Below are 20885 nucleotides of genomic sequence, written 5' to 3'. Positions count from 1 at the left end.
TTACATATTTATGTCTTTCTTACCAGCATTTTTAGTCGACTACAGCAGAGTCGTAGTCGTGTCTAATCAACAGCTCACTTCGACGACATTTCAGGAGAAAAACTGTCGCAGCTGCACACAGAAATACTTGATGGATTATGTTGAAGTGGGTACTATAGGTTAGCAGGGACTGCCCACACACTGTTTTTATTCTACTGAGACGACCCCCAAATGAAGGAGTTATTTTATCTCCCCAATCCATATCTTTCACTTGTCCTATCGTTTATCTTTCTCTCCCTGCGGTACTTTATCCCTGTCCATCTTGTTTTACAGGGTTTGGGGAAATGAGATACAGAGTGAGGGTGTGAGTGAGAGAGAGAGAGGGAGAGGGGGGAAGACAAAGTGGCATGTTTACTGTGGAGCTTCACAGCAGTATGCGTCTGTTGGTCCCTGTGGGAGAGCCCATTGGCCTTCACCTTGGAGTGTGCACATACAGACAAACATACTCCTGCCCACGCACTGACACATGCACGAGTCACTTTAGTGGAAAAACAAATGGGGGTAGACACACTGCAGTCCTAGAGGCAGTATCATTTTTTAAATTATCATAAAGCTGGCAATAGCTATAGTCTGTTTTGACAGCCTCTTTCAAGTGAATTAGCACCTCGTCTACACTTTAGAGAACTATAAAGTGAGTTTTAGATTATTTTTTAGCAGCCTCTGGCACAACTTTATTTACCAGGTTCCCTTTCACTAGACTATGATGTAGGTTTTCACTCATCAACTGGTCAGTACAGGTGTGTTTGCGCTTGGTTTTTTCACTTGCTGTTTACTTTCTCTTTGTCCTACTGTTTTCACCCTCTATGTGGTTAGCTTTAAGCAAAAAATCCCAAAGTTGGCTTTAACAAAAAAACTTTTTTGGGTCTCTTTTTGATAGTGACAGCTAGTGCCTCTTCCCTGAACGGAGCAACTGACAAAGAACCGTGGCTTCTATTTCAGCTGCTTAAGTACTTTATTTAGAATAGAATAGAATAGTTTATTGTCATGTTTGGGAAAAACAATGAAAAGCAGTTTAGCAGCTCTCTCTATCACTATCAGACTCCTGTTCAGTTTAAAAAGCTGCTTATCAATCTATTGTTTCCACTTTCTCTGTCAACTACTACAAGTCAACAACACTTAATTCGATGGGCCATTTTCAGCTGCAGATTTATTATTTATTATGTGTAATATATTTCTGGCAGCAGGACAGTGAGACCTTTGACTCAGAGCTGTACTATTATATATTGATATGGCTTTAATATTTAAATGTGACAATGGCACTAGTCTATGGCTCATGATACTTATCACTTATGCTGAGTATTCCCTTGTAGTAATCTGATGATATCTATCTTTGGAGATCTGTGTGTGTATTGTAACAACAAATATCTGATTTGAGTCTCAGTTTGTAATATCAGCTCTACTCTTGGCTTTTCTTCAGCATTTTTTTGATAACAGTGCTTTTAGGGCAGCAGTGTCACCATTAAAGGGGAAAACTGAAGACAGACTGGTAGGCGACACAATTATCTTACTGGTATGAAAACTGCAAGAAAACGTGTGCAAGCTCAGTCCATCACCCACGACTGAACACAGTGCCTTCTTTGCCAGGAGACCATTTGGCCCCTCACTGCTCCACACATTTATTCCCCTCATAAACAGCTACATATCCAGACCAGAGCAAACAACTATAATTCACATAACTCCCATCTCCCTCCAGTAATTAGCCTCACCCACCATTTCCTCCTCTGCAAGTCCTTAATATTTCCAGAATGCAGTGTTGTCTCGCTCTAATTGTTTTCAACAGTGCATCTCTTAACATCTTCACGTTTAGCATTTTCAAATGTAAAACTTCCTACATAATAAGATAATAGTCTTGACTCAGACATTTTAGCAATTATAGGCCTTATTAATAATTCAAAAGTGGAGAGATATATAAATAATATTTAATTGAATACCACAGGGAAATTAGAAGCTAAACCAAACGAAACACATAATAGCCTCCCCAATAACCTTACTGGTTTTTGTTGCCAAATCTTTTGTTTTTTGTTTTGTAACATTTAGGTTTTTGCCAATAAACTCATGAGCTGTTGCTGCTGCTGCTGCTATTATTGATTTTACCAAATATTTTTGGTTCAGACTTATTTTTAAATTGCAGGAAAAACTCTGCTGCTCTTTATGTCTTTGTTTTTGTTCACGGAGGAGACATTTGGAGGACATGTACATCATGTAGTCATCATGGAGTTTGACTACAGAGAGTGAAATAGGTTAAATAAGGCTGAACTAAGACAGAGTAGCACTGGTGTGAGAAAAAGTGCGGGGACTCCAGATCAAGTGTAATTAGGTGTGTGGAGACTCTAAGAAAGAGAGACTCGAGTGCTGAGTGGGCTTAAAACACTCTGTCTTTAGTCTCCTCTTTTATCAGTTTATTGACCCTGTGGCACTGGCATCAGATCTGTATCACGTTTAATGAAATCAATGCTGTGTTTTCCACACAGAACTGTGAATACAGTTGGTGGTAAAAGTAGGCATAGGAGTGAGTCCTTACTTGTCCCTCCCCTTTTTGTTGTCCTGCACTTTTTCCTGCTGGTGACACCTTCATTTTTTCTCTCAGTCTCCAAGACACTTCTATTTTACTCACAGAGGGAAGAGCCTGTGCAAAACATTGTTTGTCGTCCTCGTCTTGTGAGTTATGAATTTCTGATCAATATTGGCACTGGAGAATGGAGGGGTGGTATTCTGAGGTGAAAAATGGCACAGATACATATATTTACACATACGTAGAGGTACAATGTAAACGTGCTCCCGTTCTTTACTTGTTTTACAAACTATTGATAATCATTGCCAGCTCTTACATCTTTCATAAACTCTGGTTTCAGCTCATCAATCAATGAACACCTTTGTAGTGAAATCCAGACAGCCAAATCAGCAAATTATACTGTGTGTGGAAAAAAAAGACGTGTAGTCTAACATCTAATACATGAGAAGCTCAATTCTTGTAACTGAAAACTCACATTTCCTTTATACAGCTGTAATGTATCCTGTCTCTCCTTTCTCTGCCTGTCCCAATATGTTTTACCGCGCTGTTGGATAAAGTGAAAATTAATAATGAAAACCAATTCAGCAACTTCTCCTCTGTATGCAGTCATATAATAATGCACAGTCACTCCAAAATTTTCTGCAGCTGCAGCAGATCTGGACTCTCACTCCTCTCCTATACAAATTCCCACATCTACGCTGATTCACAATTAGAATAAAACACCAGTTTAGACAAAGAAACGCTGAGATTATCACCCATTTTGTTAGCTAAACAATGTCTTAGATAACATGACTCATCTGTTTATTTCCTTGTCAGCTTTTGTATCAGCGATCCCTCTTATTTAAGGTCTAACAGCACAATTAACAACTCGGATGGTAAAGTTTTTGCATGATGGCCACAACAACATACTGGCCAGCATTATGCAGTAGTACAAAAGGAGGGGGAGGTGGATGGATAGCTACATCAGGTTTAGGACATGGTCTGGGATCAAACCTTTAGAAAGCAAAATTGTCCCACTGAAAACCAGACATTTGACATTCACTGCATTTATATGCCACAGGGGTGACAGAGTGAACAACTGTCCTTTCAGTGGTCAGGAGGACAGTGGTCAGTGTCTGCTTCTCACACATTGTGTTCAGTGATCTGAGTGGAAGTATCTCTAGTGGCTTCCCATGGATTGTGCTGACAGATGTTGTAGCCAGCTCCCTTTGCTTCCTAGAGAAGGTCAGGACCATCTCCTTTGTCTACTCCATGTTCAGCTCCGGTGCAGAGTCAGCGCACCAGTCCACAAACTGCTGGAGTGCTGGACCATGGTGGTGAGAGCGGCCTGAGAGCAGAAGAACTGTGTCAAGAGTAGAGCAGGTCAGTATGGCTTTTACTTTAAATATGAACATATCTCAGTTTTGCGAAACACAACATCATACTTTACATTTGTTTGTAGATGTATTTTTATCCAAGGAAACATACTTTTACTATACTGAATAACACTATATGTTCACACGTCACCCTGTAGTTTTAGACTGAAGCAGAAAAAACAGGGAAAGTGTGTTAAAGTGTGCCTTGTGCTTCTCTCCCTCCCCCTCTCCCTCTCTCTTTTGTTTTATAACCATCTAACCCAATCTGATAGCAACTAATGAGTGTGATTACTTTAGAAGCTGCTAATAGCTGTGGCTAATCCCCCCTCTGCCCCCTTTCATTTCATCACACTCGGCTCCTGCATCATTTCATGCATCTCTCAGCCTTCTGACTTTGCATGCCATCATTATTAGCGTTCCCTCCCTCCTTGTTGCCTCTTATCCATCACTAATGGCAGAAGGCAAGGTTGTAAATGTTATACTTTAAGTGGAATTAGTTGTGATGATGTGTGTGAGGGGCAGATATGGTAATGTCCTGCTGCTTTCTAAGTGAACGCACACCCTTGAGTGGGAGTCTGACCTGTGAGTGACAATGTGGAGCAGCGAGAGATCTTAATTTGTTTTTTTTTAATTTATAATCCACATGTCAGAGAGTTATTGGACCTACAGGATGCGGGAGTTTTTGTTATTTTAACTAATCAAACTTGTGAAACCAGAATGTGCTGCCTGTTAACGATTGGATAAAGATGCTACAATTACAAGCTGCAAGTGTCTCCTCCAGAGGTAGCAGGAGTTGGATTTCACTTAACAGCTGATAATTATTGTTAATGATGCAATGTGTGAGTTTTGTCTAAATAAGGTGGCAGCATCTGGATGTAACACTGCTAATCCACACGCTTTTCTTGTGAAATGTTAAGTGTTATCACTGATGCCTTCTTCTGACAAATATATTAACCACATAGGAAATTTCGGATGTGGCATCTCTAATCACATCAAGTAACACAGCCTGATTTTGATTTATAATCATCAATAATCAATAATCATTCTCACATGTACATAAGGGAAGGAAAACTTCTGAGTTGTGAGAGGCAAAATGTCTGTTTTTATGGGTGGAGTTGGGTGGAAATGGTTGTCAGATGCTGATGTAAAATGCTAAGTCTCAATGCAGCATTTACACTTACTGATAAAGCTTCTTTTCTTGTTTTTTGGTGGTAAAATGTTTTGCTAATCCAAGCGAAAATCCAAGTTGGAATCCAAGTTCAAACTAAGACCTGAATACAGTGGAAATTATATTTCCTGAATTTCTTTAATATAAGTTTTAGAGGAGGTTTTCAGAATGAACAGTGGTGCTATGAGTCCCCGGAGTTGCAGCCAGAGGAAATGAACTGCTATAGAATTATGTAATAATCCAAATGTAAATGTTCTGACAAAGGGAAAGATCAATGGAGCCCATGGTTCATAGTATCCTCATTAATTGATATCAGCATGGAGAGAGCCCCACCTGTGAGCAGTGATACCATCAATCCTGTTTTAAATATAATCAATATGATGTTGTGTTAAATAAAATAACACATTTGTGAGGCTATTGCATGTATTGTATAGAGGACATAAATATGTTTGGTATGTACAGTATGTGTGTGTTTCTAATACTGTATGTGCTGGTGCATGAATGGATGTGAAAAAGAAGTGGAAGAGGGGCTGCAGAGCAGTTCTTCAAAGAGAAAACACATGGAGAGAAACCTTCTCTCAAGGTTATCACTCCCTCCACACTTCCTTTTCTCTCAGTGCATGTTAGGCTGTGATAAGGTAATTAAAGTAATGGATACATGTACACGCCACCATACTAATGCATGTATGCCAAACGTGCACTTATTATACTGACCAAAAAAACATGTAGAGACACGCTGCAGCTTTCATTTGCAAGAAGTGCGTGTGAATGTGTGTGTGTTCAGACTTCAGCCTCGGCACGTGTGTCGTTTTTTTTAACTTTCTGTTTTGATATAGTTTCTGCTCTGTTTTTGGCTTATTCTCCCACTCTGCCTGACTTGTTTGTTTCACACATACACACACTTTAAACCTCCTTACTCCTTCCCCTCTCGCTCCCGTTTCTCTGATTTGCAGCAGGAATATTATAATATTTCTGTTCCTCATAAATCACCGTGACAGGGAAGAGCCACATTACACCTGAGTATAGGAAGTCCCCACTTTCTTTTTTCTTCCCAACCTTTTTATCACACTCCCTCTTTATTTTCTCTCCCTTTTCTTTTTCACTCTGCCTCCCTGGGGGAACGACACATGGCTCCTCATCAGCGCTGGAGAACGTCAACAGCAGCCTTGTCCCCTGGGTGTGTTTTTTAACTCTCCCTAATTGGCATGTGCATCATGACACAACAGTGCTCACTGTGTGCGCCTGCACAGCAACAGAAGACCTTTAGTAAATCTAACTAGCGTAGCCTCTATGTGTCACCTATCTTAAACCAGCATCAGATCCTTCCAAATTAAAAACAGTACAACAATCGGAGAGCTGCTGAGATAAGAGCTACAGAAAACACCCTCTCATTTGGGAGCTGCCTTGCCTTGTGGCAAGTCCAAAGACTGCACTTATAAAAGAGCTGTGTGACTTCCTTGCCTAACTACCAGGTCCCAGCTGGGTGATCACTAACCCACGTAGATGCTCAGTAGGCTCTGTGTGTGCCTGCAGGTTGTAGCTGCCTGGCCACTGATGTCTCCTTTTAAACATACAAGCATTTAACCATTTATTCCTGCCTCTTGGTGCTTTTCCCATCCTGTACAGGGTCTCATGCGGGGCTGGGCTATCAATGGATCCTGGGCAGGTCTCAAGTCTGTCACAGGGCCAGCATAGACAAACAAACAACCATTCAATACGGCCAATTTAGAGTCCCTAATTAAACTCACCTCTCGAACCAGGGACCATTCTTGCTGTGGGACGACAGTGCTAACCCCTGTACCGCCCCCTACAGGCGGTTATTACTAATAATTTCTTTTTTTTTTGCTATAACTATCATCTACTATAACAAATATGGCCGGTGTGTCAACAACAAGCTGAAATAATGACATTATATGAGTATCGTACATTGTGTTCCAGCTAGTCTTAGTGATCAGCTTGTAGTCACAGGTCTGTAGCTAGCCAAACATTCTGAGAACATATAGCTCAGAGTTGTCAAAGGTAAATTCCTTTAGGCAGGAAAATGTGATATGGTACAATATGTAACTGTTTCTGTGCCTCTCCCTCAATCCTTCATTAAGTTTCCCATTTACCCGAGGCAATTGAAATAGCACCAGACCTCTCATCTGAGGTTCGACACGGATGTCTTTCCCCATTACATCTCTGTTCATCTCATCAGTCTTCATCTTCAGTCTCCACCCTGCCTGTAGTCTTCTCCCTGACTGCTGCAGTCTCCTCTGTTCCAATCTGCTAAAAGTTCTCTCTGCAGCCTGAACATCCAAATATACTCTTCTCCTGTTCAGAGTCATTTGTCTGTTGGGCCTCTTTCCAAAAACAACACCTTTTTTTTAGTACAGCAGCAGCACTGTGCCTGAGCACAAATTATATTTCCTGAATGTCTTTAATAAAAGTTTTAGAGGATGTTTTCAGAATGAACAGTGGTGCTATGAGTCCCCCGGAGTAGCAGCCAGTGTAAATGAACTGCTATAGAATTATGTAATGTAATGTAATAATCCAAATGTAACTGTTCTGACAAAGGGAAAGATCAGTGGAGCTCATGGATCATAGTATCCTCATTATTTAATATCAGCAGGGAGAGAGCCCCACCTGTGAGCAGTGATACCATCAATCCTGTTTGAAATATAATCTATATGATATTGTGTTAAATAAAATAACACATTTATGAGGCTATTGAATGTATTGTATAGAGGACATAAATATGTTTGTGTGTGTGTGTGTGTGTGTGTGTGTGTGTGTGTGTGTGTGTGTGGAAGAGGGGCAGTTCTTCAAAGAGAAAACACATGGAGAGAAACCTTCTCTCAAGGTTATCACTCCCTCCACTCTGACTTCCTTCTCTCTCAGTGCATGTTGGGCTGTGATAAGGTAATTTAAGTGGATACATGTACAAGCCATCATACATGTAAGGCAAACATGCACTTATTGAACTGACTGCTAAACTGCTAAAAGTTCTCTCTGCAGCCTGAACATCCAAATATACTCTTCTGTTCAGAGTCATTTGTCTCCCTGAATGTTGGGCCTCTTTCCAAAAACAACATCAGCAGCACTGTGCTTGAGCCATTGCTTCACACTGACCGAGACTGGGTTAATGTTTTATAACAGATGCAGTAGTTTGTTTGATTTTAAAATGTCTGCAACATTATTTTAAATAATTGAACAGCATGTGAAATGGATGGCGGTGTGTGAGTAGATGGAGGGATTCCCCATGTTCAATGTTCCATTCCCATGTGTCTGATTATAAAATCTAATTTCTGGTGGCTACACGGTTTATCCCCCTTCTAGACTTTTATCAATTTGATCTCTTTGATCTATATTTTAATGAAAGCCCGCAGCCAAAAGGCATCAAAATCACGTGCATGCCACTTAAGTTCTGCTAGCTCTGCAACAGCTAATGTTCTGTGAGTCTGAACAGTGATGCATCAGTGCATCATTTTGAAACATACACCAGGGAACAGCACTGAGACGGCGCTCTACAATGACATACATCTTCACTGCAGAAGAGCTTTGCTCTTCACCATGTGAGGGAATCTGATTTTTTCTACTGTGATTTGATTGCTCTGAAGAACAGGTTCACATTATTTTACTCTTTTTACTATTGCATATTGCAATTAAACTAATGATGGCTGCATTACGTAGCCAACATGCTAAAGTTAGCTTACTGAGGTAAGCAATAGGGAACAGTCTCCAGTCTCTACAGGATCATTTTTTAAAGTATGCTTTGAATGAATCTGTGTGTTGTGAAAAATCATTTCAGAATTCTTCACCACGCTTCCCGTTTTGCCCCTTTTCAATAAGAGTGCAAAAAAACATCATATCTTAGTCACACTTACTTCGGTATGACTGATAGAAATAAAGCATGCCAGTTATTCCCCCTAGTTGAGTCAAATACGGTTTGTTCCCACACATTAGCAGCTTGGATCGTGTGGAGTCCCTTTGTGTGAGTCAGCCTGCTTAAAATAAACACTAGTAGCCTTCAGATTTCAAGGTTGGTAGTGAGAAATAAAGTGAACTCAAGCATGCTGCTGTTGTATGAGTAAGGTGTGCATTTGTTCATTCAGAGCACTGAAAGATTTGGATAAAAGCCTCAAGTTAAGGGAATATTCTAGAACTCTAACCGGAAGGATTGGAACAGATGTGCCTCAGTATGTTTACATACTGTAGCAGCAACTGTCCATTTTGTCCAGATCAAGTCCGGTGATGTTTTGTGATTGTACATCAGAGTGTATTCTGATCAGAGGAAATCATAAGTGGAGTACAAGAAGGTCGAAGCTTGAAGCACTGTACCAGGCTAAAAACAAACCCTAGACTGTCAGTTCTTCCTTTAATCCGGCTCTATAATGGCTCCTTAATAAGACCTCAAGCCTTTATTGAAAAGAAATGACAATCACTCTGTGGGCAGCAACCTATCCTGCGGCTCAAAGATGGTTAGCATGCTAAGTTCAGTAAAACTTTTTGTACAATACAAAGACATTTTCAACATAATATGCATTTTCTCTCCACATTCTAATGAACATTTTTAGTTAATTGCAAATGGAAGTAAATGGAGCACCTCATTATCTCCTAAATTAAGTCCACTAATTCTGTTGCTCATACGTGTGACATAGAGTTTCAGATAAACATGATATAATGAATGAAAGCGTGTTGATAAAACCACAGGCATCGAAACAGGATATCTGACAAAACATGGGGAAATACAGGGCCTCTGCACACAGAAAGCTGCAGCCGGTGCCTCACTGTGTGCACATGAGTTATCCAATGCTTTGACAGGGTAAGACCAGAGAGATTTGTAGAAACAGACGCAGGACTCATTGCTGTATCAGGAAGTTGTCTGGGACATGAAAAAAGTCTCACACACCAAGTAACAGACATTATCAGTAACAAGAAATGGCAGGCCTCCAACTCTGCCTCACCTGTCACCTTTGTCCAACCCGATAATAACGTCTGTCAGCTGTCAACAGTACCACAACAAAACAGCCTCTTATCACCGCGCTTCTCTTGATAAGAACCACAGTGGAGTCTCCCCGAGTCGATGGTAACAGCCTGAATAAGCATAAAGATGCTTTTTTAGATCATCCATCTGCTTTTCTATGAGGATATTCAGATTGTGTATGGCCTACATTGCAAGCCCCAGTGAGGATACGGAGCAGACAGGACATTCGTCATACTCTTCTCTGTCCTCCTTTATGTGCCCACAGACTTCAAGCATTGCATGGCAGAATGACAGCATCTCTAATAATGTCGCTGCAGAGGACAGCATCACCGTTCTTCTGCCGCAGGCCATTTTGACCTCTCTGGACAACGACTGCTTTCCCTGTTTTGGCTCTTGGCTCTGGCTGTGAAGCTTGACCTGTGTCCTCAAAATCAGACAATCCTGCTGTATCACCAGAAACAACTGGACTGTACAGTAAGAGTATGGGATTATTATTCTGCTTTTCTCGATCTATAGGGTGGATTTACAGTTTTTAATTTGAATGATCTCAAATTTCATTAGAAATTCATTCAATTTTCTTATTAAAGTATTATTCAAGACTCTACTCATTGTGCAGTTAGTTGTTGGGAAATTGTTCTCATACATACATGCAGCTTATTTGAGGTCTGCTATTCTATTATCTTGTATGGTGCACCACCGCCCCCCTGTGGAGACAGATGTGACTTCACATATTTCCTTAAATCTCAAATATTCCTTAAATCTCAAAAATAAATAAATATATATAAAAAACATCTAATCTAATGTAATGTAATAAATATTTATTATTATTTATTTACAATGTTTTTTAAAAAAATAAACATTGTCTATTTATATTAAACACTGTACTAGTCTCTGTGGCCTCTTAGTCATTATGGTCTTATGTTGTATTTGTAGGCTCATTATGTCCTTTATAATATTATGGTAATTATGTAATAACTGTAACAAAGGGTATTATTCTATACAATAATTAAGTCATTTAACACTGTGATTTTGTTATGAAATAGTCATTTTGATATGCTGTTATTTGCTGGGGCCTAGATTAGATTATTTGTAATTGATCAGTTATTAATGTTGTTGTGTTCCATGTTCTATTTGTGTGCCTATCATTCAGAGAACTGTCAGCGTACAGTGGTAACTAAATACATGGATACATGAATACAATTTTTGTCCTACTTATGTAGGCTACAATTTAAATAGGCATATAGATGGTTTTTTGTGTAAATGTAAAAGTAGTTGTAGTTCAGTAGTCTGCCTGCTTTAACCAGACTGTAGCAGGAAGGAATATTCAAGGAATTGCACTGTAAGGGTCTACAGTCACATGTGTTATCTTAGATGCCACAGCCCGGATTTTAATCAAATTTAGGGGAATTGACTTTAGTTTCGCATAACAGGAAATATCTGAGTGTGACACAAGGTTTTTCATTCTTCCGAATTAGCATGTAAGGAAACACGTTTGCTTTCTCGGCAACAGAAGACTGGCTAAATGCAAACTTCTGCAAATCACTGAGCGAGAACGTGAGTTTTGGGAAATTGTCTTCATATGTTTCTCAAAAGAGAATGTGGATAAAAGATAATGCCTCTGTTTTCGACAGAGTCCTTCGGGAGAACCGCACTGCCAAGTTAAAAAGAGAGAATCTTAAGGGAGGCTTCTGCGGCCTAGAATCTGAAATCAAATTCTTTATATGTTATTGTGTGTTGTTGCAGATGCAGATATTCCCACACAGAGATTTTAGGATTTTAACAGTACAGGTTTGGTATATCCTTGTATGAGACATTCTTGTCTGTGTCTTTAGGGGTCAGTGTCACACCAGATAGCATGTAGTCCATCCTCCTTCTGAGGAAGCACCAGAGTATGTCACAGTAACACACATTCAGAAAACTGAGGTTTGCTTTTTTACAGCCCTGAGTTAAGCAGCTCTGGTTGACGTAATGTAGTGAAACAGACTGAGTGGCATGCCATTATCTTTGTTGAGTTCTGTTGTTTTGACATTCTTCAGTTACAGAATGAGTTTGCTAAGTTCCTGATGTCAGTGAAGGCATCATACTAGAGACAGTTAAGCAAAGTGTTAGGAAACATCAGCCTGTCAGTCATACCTGTTACATATGACATCTAATTATAAGGGGTAGCACACCTGATTGTCAGAGAGCAGGTGTGTTCACAAGAAGCAAGTGTGCCCGAGCCTCATGTCATCTAAAGCAAACACAAACTTCACAAGTGTGCATTTTATGCAGAAAACACCTGCCTTCCAATAGCAGGTTTTTCTTTGTTTGTTTGTTGTTTATTTGTTGTTGAACACATTTTTATTACATAGAAAAATGTTGCATTGTTGCGTTTTTTAATGTTTCCATCAGAACATTTTGTGTTTGCAATAAAAATAGTTTTATTTTGAAAGGGCCAAACGGAAGTACTTGTCCGGCGAATTCCGGTTCGACTTCTTTTTCCGCTTTCTGAAAGTTCCGTTTCTTAACTAGGCCTCTCTGTCCTCGTTGTTATATTGAAACTGACAAGTTAAAGTAATAAACTGTATGTAAACCTTAATTTACTTCGCTTAGCTAAATTAGCTAGCTAAGGCTAACCCCTTGCCATGGCTCCTCTGCGGATCCTGTGCATTCACGGTTACCGTCAGAACGCCGGCTCGTTCCGTGAAAAGACCGGAGCTCTGCGGAAGCTGTTGAAGAAACAAGTGGAGCTCGTTTTCATGAGTGCACCGCTCACCGTGCAGCAAGCTAGCAAAGAAGGTGGGTCCCCCGAAAACACGACATTTACACGAACTTATTTTAAAGTATAGTGAGATTTCTAACACCACCACTGTGAACTTTGTTTACACGTTATCCCTTCTTTCGCATTAAAGAAGACATATAATAATAAGAAAACATCATTTTGCTTCTGCAGAACCTATGACATATGTCATATTTTTAGAGTCAAGGATGACAGGCAGCCACCATCTGTGAAGTTTATGGCAGTAAAACAGCCTGAAGACAGATGCTGTTCTATAAGGCCTGGTCAGAATTCTTATTTTATTATTTCCCTGTCATTATATTTCTGATTTCCCTGTCATAAGGTTTTTCCCTAAGTTGTTAGTCATCAGACTGAAACAGGAACAGCACTGCACAGATGATTTTTAAATTACAGGAACAGCAGAGTAACCACTTCACTCTTCTGGCCTTTTAGAAGTTCCAGATAAGGAGAATGATTCAGCTCCTGGACCTGGAGGTGATGAGGACCCCAGGGGGTGGTGGTTCTCTGACATTCACGCTCGGAGTTTCAATGCCCAGCAGCAGTGCGAGGAAAGCCTTGGGCTCGATGAGAGTGTGATAGCAGTGAGAGAAGCTGTGAGGGACCAAGGTCCTTTTGATGGCATCCTGGGCTTCAGTCAGGGAGCAGCTTTTGTTGCCATGCTGTGCTCTCTGCAGGAGCAAAAACTGGAGCCAGAGCTAAACTTCCGCTTTGCCATCCTTGTTGCTGGTTTCTGCAGTGCGTGTAAGGAACACCACAAATTCTACAACTCTCCCCTCCAGATTCCTTCACTGCATGTGTTCGGGCTGCAGGACAAAGTCATCCCTGACAGCATGAGCAGGGAGCTCCTCCCCTTCTTCCAAGACGCTCAGGTCCTCATACATAACGGTGGGCATTTTGTTCCTGCTGCATCTGCTCACAGACAAACATACCAGGACTTCCTGAAGAAGTTCCAGTGAAGCGTGAGACAGAAAAAACATCAGAATCTGAATGAATGAAAAAAATAACTCGAGCACTTAAATATGGCTGGAGAATGTTGAGGTTATTTAATGTTCAGAAACATGCAGTGAGAGCATAATTGAATCCAGAGGGGTAAAAATTATGACCTTTGGATGCCCTTTCTGACATGTGACTACTGTTCTTCACAGGGAATATACATTTGGCAAATAAAAGAACAACAGTTTATTTAAAGTACTCTGGTCTGTGTTTCTCTTTTGTGAGTAATACCTTTATTATAACCTCCATAAAGAATTTAGGTGTAAGAACAGATATCTGAAGAGTTGCTAATTTGAATCTTAGAACCAGCATCCACGGCTGAAGTGCCCTGCAGCAAGGTTTGTATGAGGCACTTATCCCCAGTCAATAGTTCACTGATGGTATTCATTTTATCAATTGTTTACACTCTGATTGTGCTGTCAGAAAGGGCGTTCCGGACATCTATGACGCATACACATATTAGGAAATGGGGACAAAATTACTATTTATAAAGAGGAAAAAGGAAACAATAGCAAATGACTTGACTTTTTACGGTCATAAATGTATTTTTCTTTCAATGGGTAAATCTTTAAAAAGTCTTCTCCGACTTTTTGTACTGGGAGTGTGATTGTGGAAAGTTATGAGAAGAATTTTAGGTCTGAGCCACAGTGGAAACCTTGATTTAATAAGTTTGAGTGATGTTTTACATAACACATCGTCACATTCTAACCTCACACTGTCACAAATCATTGCCTGAAATGTAAATTTACACAAAGGAGGAAGAATAACGTTGAGCTGTAAACATGATGGGTCGCCTTTACTCGTGTACCGCTGTGTGGTGAGTGAGTCATTCTCTCCCATATTTAATTGACATTGCAGTGTGTGGGTGTATCAGCAGTGAAGAGTATAAGAATCAACCAGAGGAGACCAGACTGGTGTGGGTGTTTTGTTTTTATGGATGCATGAAGGTGTTCCTCTTGAATGTGGCTTACAGGTTTGTGCACACACTCAAAATGTGCAGGGTTCAGGGACATGTTGTTCTTTTATAGCAGAAGCATGTGCATGTCAGACTGCGCTCCTTCAATTGTTTCCAGATGTTTGCCTTCTCCTCTACCTCTCTCTCTCTCTCTCTCTCTTTCCTTCTTTCTCTCTGCCCCTTCCCTTTTTTCTTTCATCTCCCACCTCGCTTCAAACATCCTCCTCCCTTCCACATCCTGTTTGTCATCAGCCTATCACATGTCTGTCACATTCATGGCATGGACTGAAATAGTTTTGTGTCAAAAAGCCACTCATGAGTCAAAAACTGGAGACAGTTGTGGGCTCTTGCCCCCTGATTAATTACCGCAAAGATTTCACAATAAAAACCATTTTATATAAAACTCACTTTTCTCACCTGTTCCAGCGCCTGCTGTTTAAGCGTTTACATCTATTCTCCCCCTCCTCTTACCATTGTATTGCCCTCATATTCCTCCTCTCCTGTGCTCCCCTGTGGCCCTTGTGTCCCTCCAAGACCTTACAGCAGACACACACGCACATGGTTTTGATAACAAGAAAAGACGAACGGAGAGAGTGAGCGAGCAGGGGAAACAGTAAAAGAAAAACACACAGGGTCACTCTTGCCAGTAAGTTTTACAACAGAGCCGTGACTCTCTTCTCAGGAATCTGTTCCTCCTGTTGCACAACAACCGGGAAATAATGGAATGAGAGACAGAGACAGATGAGGGTGGAGTTATCCGCCCTCTGTGCCCCTCCACCCCCTCAGTTTCTCTCTCAGTCTGTGGTCAAAAAGGGAGAGTAAGGGCACATTCAAGTTCTTTTGCCACAATTTAAGTATCACTTACCCCACCCCCCCTTCGATGGACTGTGAGGGGATCAGAGGGGTGTGTCGCAGCACAGATGGGCTCTATTTTGATTATGGAGCATTTGTTGTTATGGGAGACGGAAGGAGAGGAGGGGCCTCGTGTCGCGTGCATCTATATAAGAGTTGCACTTAAACTCCAAAGATCCTGGTCATCCCATGGCCCAGGCTGGTCTGGATAAGGTTGACCACTGACAGTTCTGCCTGGAATAATCTGTGATTTAAGATTTTTATCACCTCGTTAGAACTTTTGGATTTACATGCAGTTTTTTAAGCAGCTGTTTCTCATCATGATTGTTCTTCAAAGCTCAAAAAGAAGATGCTAAAGACAGAAGAATTGTTGGATTGAACATTGAATTGATACTAACTATCTATCTATCTACTATCAGTGCATGACGTGTGTGTGTGTGTGTGTGTGTGTTGATATGCTGGTGTCGATGAAGGTGATGTTATGTTCATATTGGATGTACTCCAAGAGTATGGCCTGCATCCAGTGTCACATGGAACTCAGTTTGCCGCTCTGCTTGTTTGTGTGTGTGTCTAGTTAGTTAGCATAGAAAAAGAAAGTGGCTTCATGAGTGCTGTTTAGATGTGCAGTATCTGACATGTGTGATGTGTGTTGACACATTAAAAGAGGGAGCTCAGGGAGTTTGTTTAGAGCTGAGCTGTCAGTTAAATTGCTATTTACAGAAGAGAAAATGCAGGATAGTCAGCCTGTGACATCCAGAGTGAAGAAATCTACATCTCTGTGATATCTAGGCCCAAACAACAGGCAGTCAGTGTTTATGTGGGTGTGTATGTGCATGTTTTTTTTCTCCATATGGCTATGATTTGGTCATTTGTTATTCTTTTCTGTCACACACATACTTCTGGTTTTCTCCTACTTTGTGGTTTTCTTGTTTTTGTGGACAAAGTGTACTTTGTCCATGGCCAAAACTTGTTTGGTTGGTGTCCTCGTCCAGTCATTCTTCCAGAGCGATACTTTGTCCTGTTGTGATTTATGTCATAACAGAATAGTTCCTGTTATCTGGGGGGGAAAAACACAAAGATCCGTCGCAGGTTTGATCTTTTCTAACTTCTTGTCTGTTTGTCTGCTCAGTGAGTGCATGTAAATATATTCAGAGGTTTTGGTAGTATCCGTTTTTGGGAGAGGAGGTGCAGAGGTGAACTGAGGACGCGGCTGAGGCCGTCTAAGTTAGGGTAGCGGCCGTTTGATGTATGATGTCACCAGCAGTCGTTTGTCTGCTTGTCTGCTTTACTGGCCCGTTTTAAAGGCCTTGGCCGGGCCCTGGCGAGGACAGCTGTGGTTTGGCCGTCCTTATAGGTGCCTAACTGACACTCGTGGGGTAAATATTAGTCATCGTGGCTGTGAAGCAGGGCTGGGTAGAGTCAGGTCTAGGCAGAAAGAGACAGAGAGAGTAAAGCATGTCTTAGCTTTCATATCCAAAAAAATGTACACTGTTGCAGTGTTGTGCAATCTTGTTTGGCTCAAGATGATAATAAAGTGGTTTGAAGGATGAAAAAGAACAACACTGCCATCACAAGTCTTCGCTGTGCTCAAATAGATCAATGAGACTTATTAAAGTAATATGTAGAATAGAGTGTGGGGTTTTTTTAGCAGTCAGAACTAAACAAACATTCAAAGATGGATACACAACATTATCATTATAATGATACATTCAGCTGTGTTATAAAGGTGAAGTATGAAGTATAAGTATAATAATTACATATAGATTTATTTTTAACCATTCAGTGATTCTTAACCAATTTCTTTAATGAACATATAGAAGTTGGTTATATAGCACAAAAGCATTCTGGGGACCGTGTGTGTATTTGCGTGTGTGTGTGTGTGTGTGTGTGTGTGTGTGTGTGTGAGAGAGAGAGAGAGAGAGAGAGAGAGAGAGAGTCATAAGTACTTCTCAGCCCTGAACAGTAAGAGTTTATGTGCTGCTGTTTATCTGTCAGCACATGAGCTTTTACGGTGCAGGGAGGCAGAAGATAAACAACAGATTAAAACATTTATCTCCTTTCTTTCTTTACTTTTCTAAATTTTAAAAAAAGTTTTCTAAACTTAAGATGAACTTTTTTTTACTTAGTTTTTGTTCCGTTTTAATTGTAATCTCAGTGAACTAGTTTACATGCGTGTGTTTATGTTTAGAGTGAACCCCTAATTCAGCTCTGTGTTGACTTTTTGCTGGTATTCATGTTGACAGCCTCCATCATCCTGTTTTCTGTATATTTTCTGCATTATCTTTAAACTCAACTAAATTAGCTGCCATGTATAACCTGAATGAGATGTACTGTAATATGATGTAATGTCAGAGGAGAGAGAATGCAGAGTCTTGAACAATATTTGTGTAGTTGGTCCTTTAATAACAAACTCCACATCTTAAAGCTGAGCTCATTTTATTTCATTAAAATCACAAAGGTTTCTGCTTATAAAATGTTCAATATGACACTGACAAAACATGACCTGTAGAGGGCAACATACGTCTGACTATCATGGAGCTGCTTAAGAGAGTGTTGACAAGGTCCATTGTTTTTGTGTGTGTTTCGCTGTGTGTCTGAGCATACGTGTGTTTGCCCATCTGTGCAGGACCTGGTGTGTGTTTGCGCCTGCCTGCAGGTTATAGCGCTGTCTGCTGGGGACTCCTAGCTGTGCTGCTTTGAAGTGAGGCAGCTCTTGTCTGATAAACAGAGAGTGGAACAGGTGTTGGAGCCGGCTGACTCATCTGCTCAGGATGGGCTCTTTGCATTCATCGCTGCACTCAATGATCAAACCATGAAGACACACACTATGCCCAATAAAGTCAAAGTGAAGAACAGTACATGTGTCAGTGCATATTTGAGTGTGAACTGAATGTTTGTGTCATCATAATATCACAACAATACATCATTTACAGTCATAAAATAAAACAATGACCTTTGACCTTGTTACAACAGTAAAGTAGTTACAAACTTTTTTCTCTCTTTCCTGATGACACCTGCCCCTAACGACCATGGCTGTAGACTGTTACCATGGTGCTGTTGCTAGAGTAACAATCTAAAGCCACGGTCGCCATGGAGACAGCAGGGTGGAGGAGTAACTGCAGTTGGCATGGTAACTGGAAAACTGCAAGGTCTCATTGGTTTGAGTGTGGATGTTACGTACTTACATGGCGCAGGACTCCCCCAATGCAAAGCCCACACAGGTTTCCTCTCTGAGAGAGAGAGAGAGAGAGAGAGACGTCGCTAACATACACAGTGAGTCAGTCAGCCATTTTAAAAAGTACTGCACAGTGTTTCAGTTTTTTTCATTGTCTCCATGTCATCTTTTCTGTGGTTATTGAAGCATCGCCAGGCTTCAGTAGCCATGACTGTAGACTGTTACTGTACTGTGACACTGTATAAGCAGTAAGCAGTCTAAAGCCAAGGTGCTGATGCTCTGGCAGGAGAAAGGAGAAGGGGTAGCAGGCATGGACGTACACTCTCCCTCTGTGGTGACCTGTATCAGCAAAAAGAGGAGAGGATGTTAATGATATTAAACTGAACACAATTCACAACAGTGTGTTGTTGATCACTGCAGTAAGGCTTAAACAGGGGAAATCATGGAAAGACAACTACTTCTTCCCTTTACTACTGCAACTATCATCAGAACTGTTTCATCTACAGCAATTTATTGTAAAAATGGGTCATAAAAGATGATGTTAACTCTATACTTAAAATATTACAGTGTGCAGTTTAGAGTCCTTGAACTGTTTTAGTAGTGTCATGTTTTAACACCACTAGAGTAGGCCATCTGTAAGGTCCAGAAATCTTCTATTTGGTGCAGTTAAATAAAAAGCTCTGTAACCTGATAACAAAAACGATGCCCCAACTCACTAAGAAGTCACATGACCATTTACCTAATTCATCAGTAAAACAAAAACAAAAGGCATCACACTTTGGAATAAAATAAGGAAACATTTTAGTCACCCCTTTTTGGGGGTGAGAAAACTTTATTGAAAAAAAAACTCTTGGCATGGTTGGCATCATCCACCCACTGTTTTCCTGTCTCTGACCTAGTTAGTGTTTGTATGCATGCAAGTGTGTGTGAGTGCAGAGTGGCAAGAGGAGAGGAACAGAGACATCTAGTGAACTCTGTGGATATGGTGAGCTATTGCAGAGCATTTAGGTAGAATCACTAAATGCTTCTGTTAGGAAGTTAGGAACCTAAAGATATTATTAAGAACTTCATATAAGCCTACAATTTATCACTGATTAATCAGTGATTATCTATCATTGATTAATTATGAATCAGCCTGACTAAAAATGTTCTTTCTCACCCTCCACAGAAATAAGCTTCTGTGTATTTGACACTTAAATTTGGAGATCTGTTTAAACTTGATGATTGTGACTTCTCTCTGCTCAGTGACCCACAGTATGCTAAAGACCCCCTATAGGTTAAACAGTAAAACAGTAAAGCCTGTTATTTTAATACTTGGTTACATCGTATCATCTTTCTGTTTTTGTTTTTTTGTTTTTTTTACATTAACGAGAAACGTTTGTTTGTCTTTCCGAAGTGGTTGCATCAGGTCCCATGTGAACCCCGTTTCAGCACCACAGCGTTGGGACAGCAACTCAGCTGCGCTCCGGGTCGGTGCTGTCCGCGGTGCTGAACAGGATCAACCACAGAGCCCCTCACAGCTGAGAGATCCACACAGGTTTTTACAGAAGATAATTGAGGCACGACTTTATTGAGATATTTAAATGTAAATCATGTCCATGTGAAGTTTTTTCACCACACATATTACATTTAGGTCTTATAACTGTAAACGTCTCTCTCCTCTTTGCTACAACCAGGATCCCATTTCTGAATACATCGTGGTCAGGTGCCGTCACGTGTCTCTCGGTGTTCGACAAGCCCGTGGGCATGGGCGTACGACGTCACGTCACGACTACACCAATAGGGTCTCGCTCTATTCTACCGCCTGGCTTATCAGAGCGCGTGGGCAGTGACTCGGTCTGGCTTGGTTTCCATGGCACTGGGGAGAAACCGCTTCTGTGTGTGTGTGTGTGTGTGTGTGTGTGTGCGTGTGTGTGTGTGTGTGTGACTTGACAAGAGCGCGGAACATTCAGAAAAAATGTTCCAACTCTAACCTGGACTTTCAACAGAAAACTTACTGAGATGCACTTCATGAAGTTAAAAGTGTTTAATATGGCGAAGAGAACAAAATATTCACAGTGCACGTTCAACCCAAACTAACTGGCTATAAAT

The 20885-nt window shown here is 40.7% G+C and overlaps 1 protein-coding gene across 2 annotated transcripts; it reads left to right on the top strand.

Moving 5' to 3' along the window:
- The first annotated feature begins 12517 nt into the window (after positions 1 to 12517).
- ovca2 (OVCA2 serine hydrolase domain containing) lies at positions 12518 to 14010 on the top strand. 2 transcript variants are annotated; one of them, XM_028421704.1, is made up of 3 exons: positions 12766 to 12818; positions 13000 to 13082; positions 13252 to 14010. In XM_028421704.1, the coding sequence occupies exons 2-3, from the start codon at positions 13037 to 13039 to the stop codon at positions 13773 to 13775; spliced, it is 570 nt and encodes a 189-aa protein (XP_028277505.1). In that variant the 5' UTR covers positions 12766 to 12818; positions 13000 to 13036; the 3' UTR covers positions 13776 to 14010. The 2 variants fall into 2 exon arrangements, with proteins under 2 accessions (XP_028277504.1, XP_028277505.1); XM_028421703.1 differs by lacking the exon at positions 13000 to 13082 and having other exon boundaries at positions 12518 to 12818.
- Positions 14011 to 20885: the final 6875 nt, after the last annotated feature.

This window comes from Parambassis ranga, chromosome 14, assembly GCF_900634625.1.
Source record: "Parambassis ranga chromosome 14, fParRan2.1, whole genome shotgun sequence".
Lineage (NCBI taxonomy): Eukaryota > Metazoa > Chordata > Actinopteri > Ambassidae > Parambassis > Parambassis ranga.
This window is presented reverse-complemented; position numbering and strand designations above follow the sequence as displayed.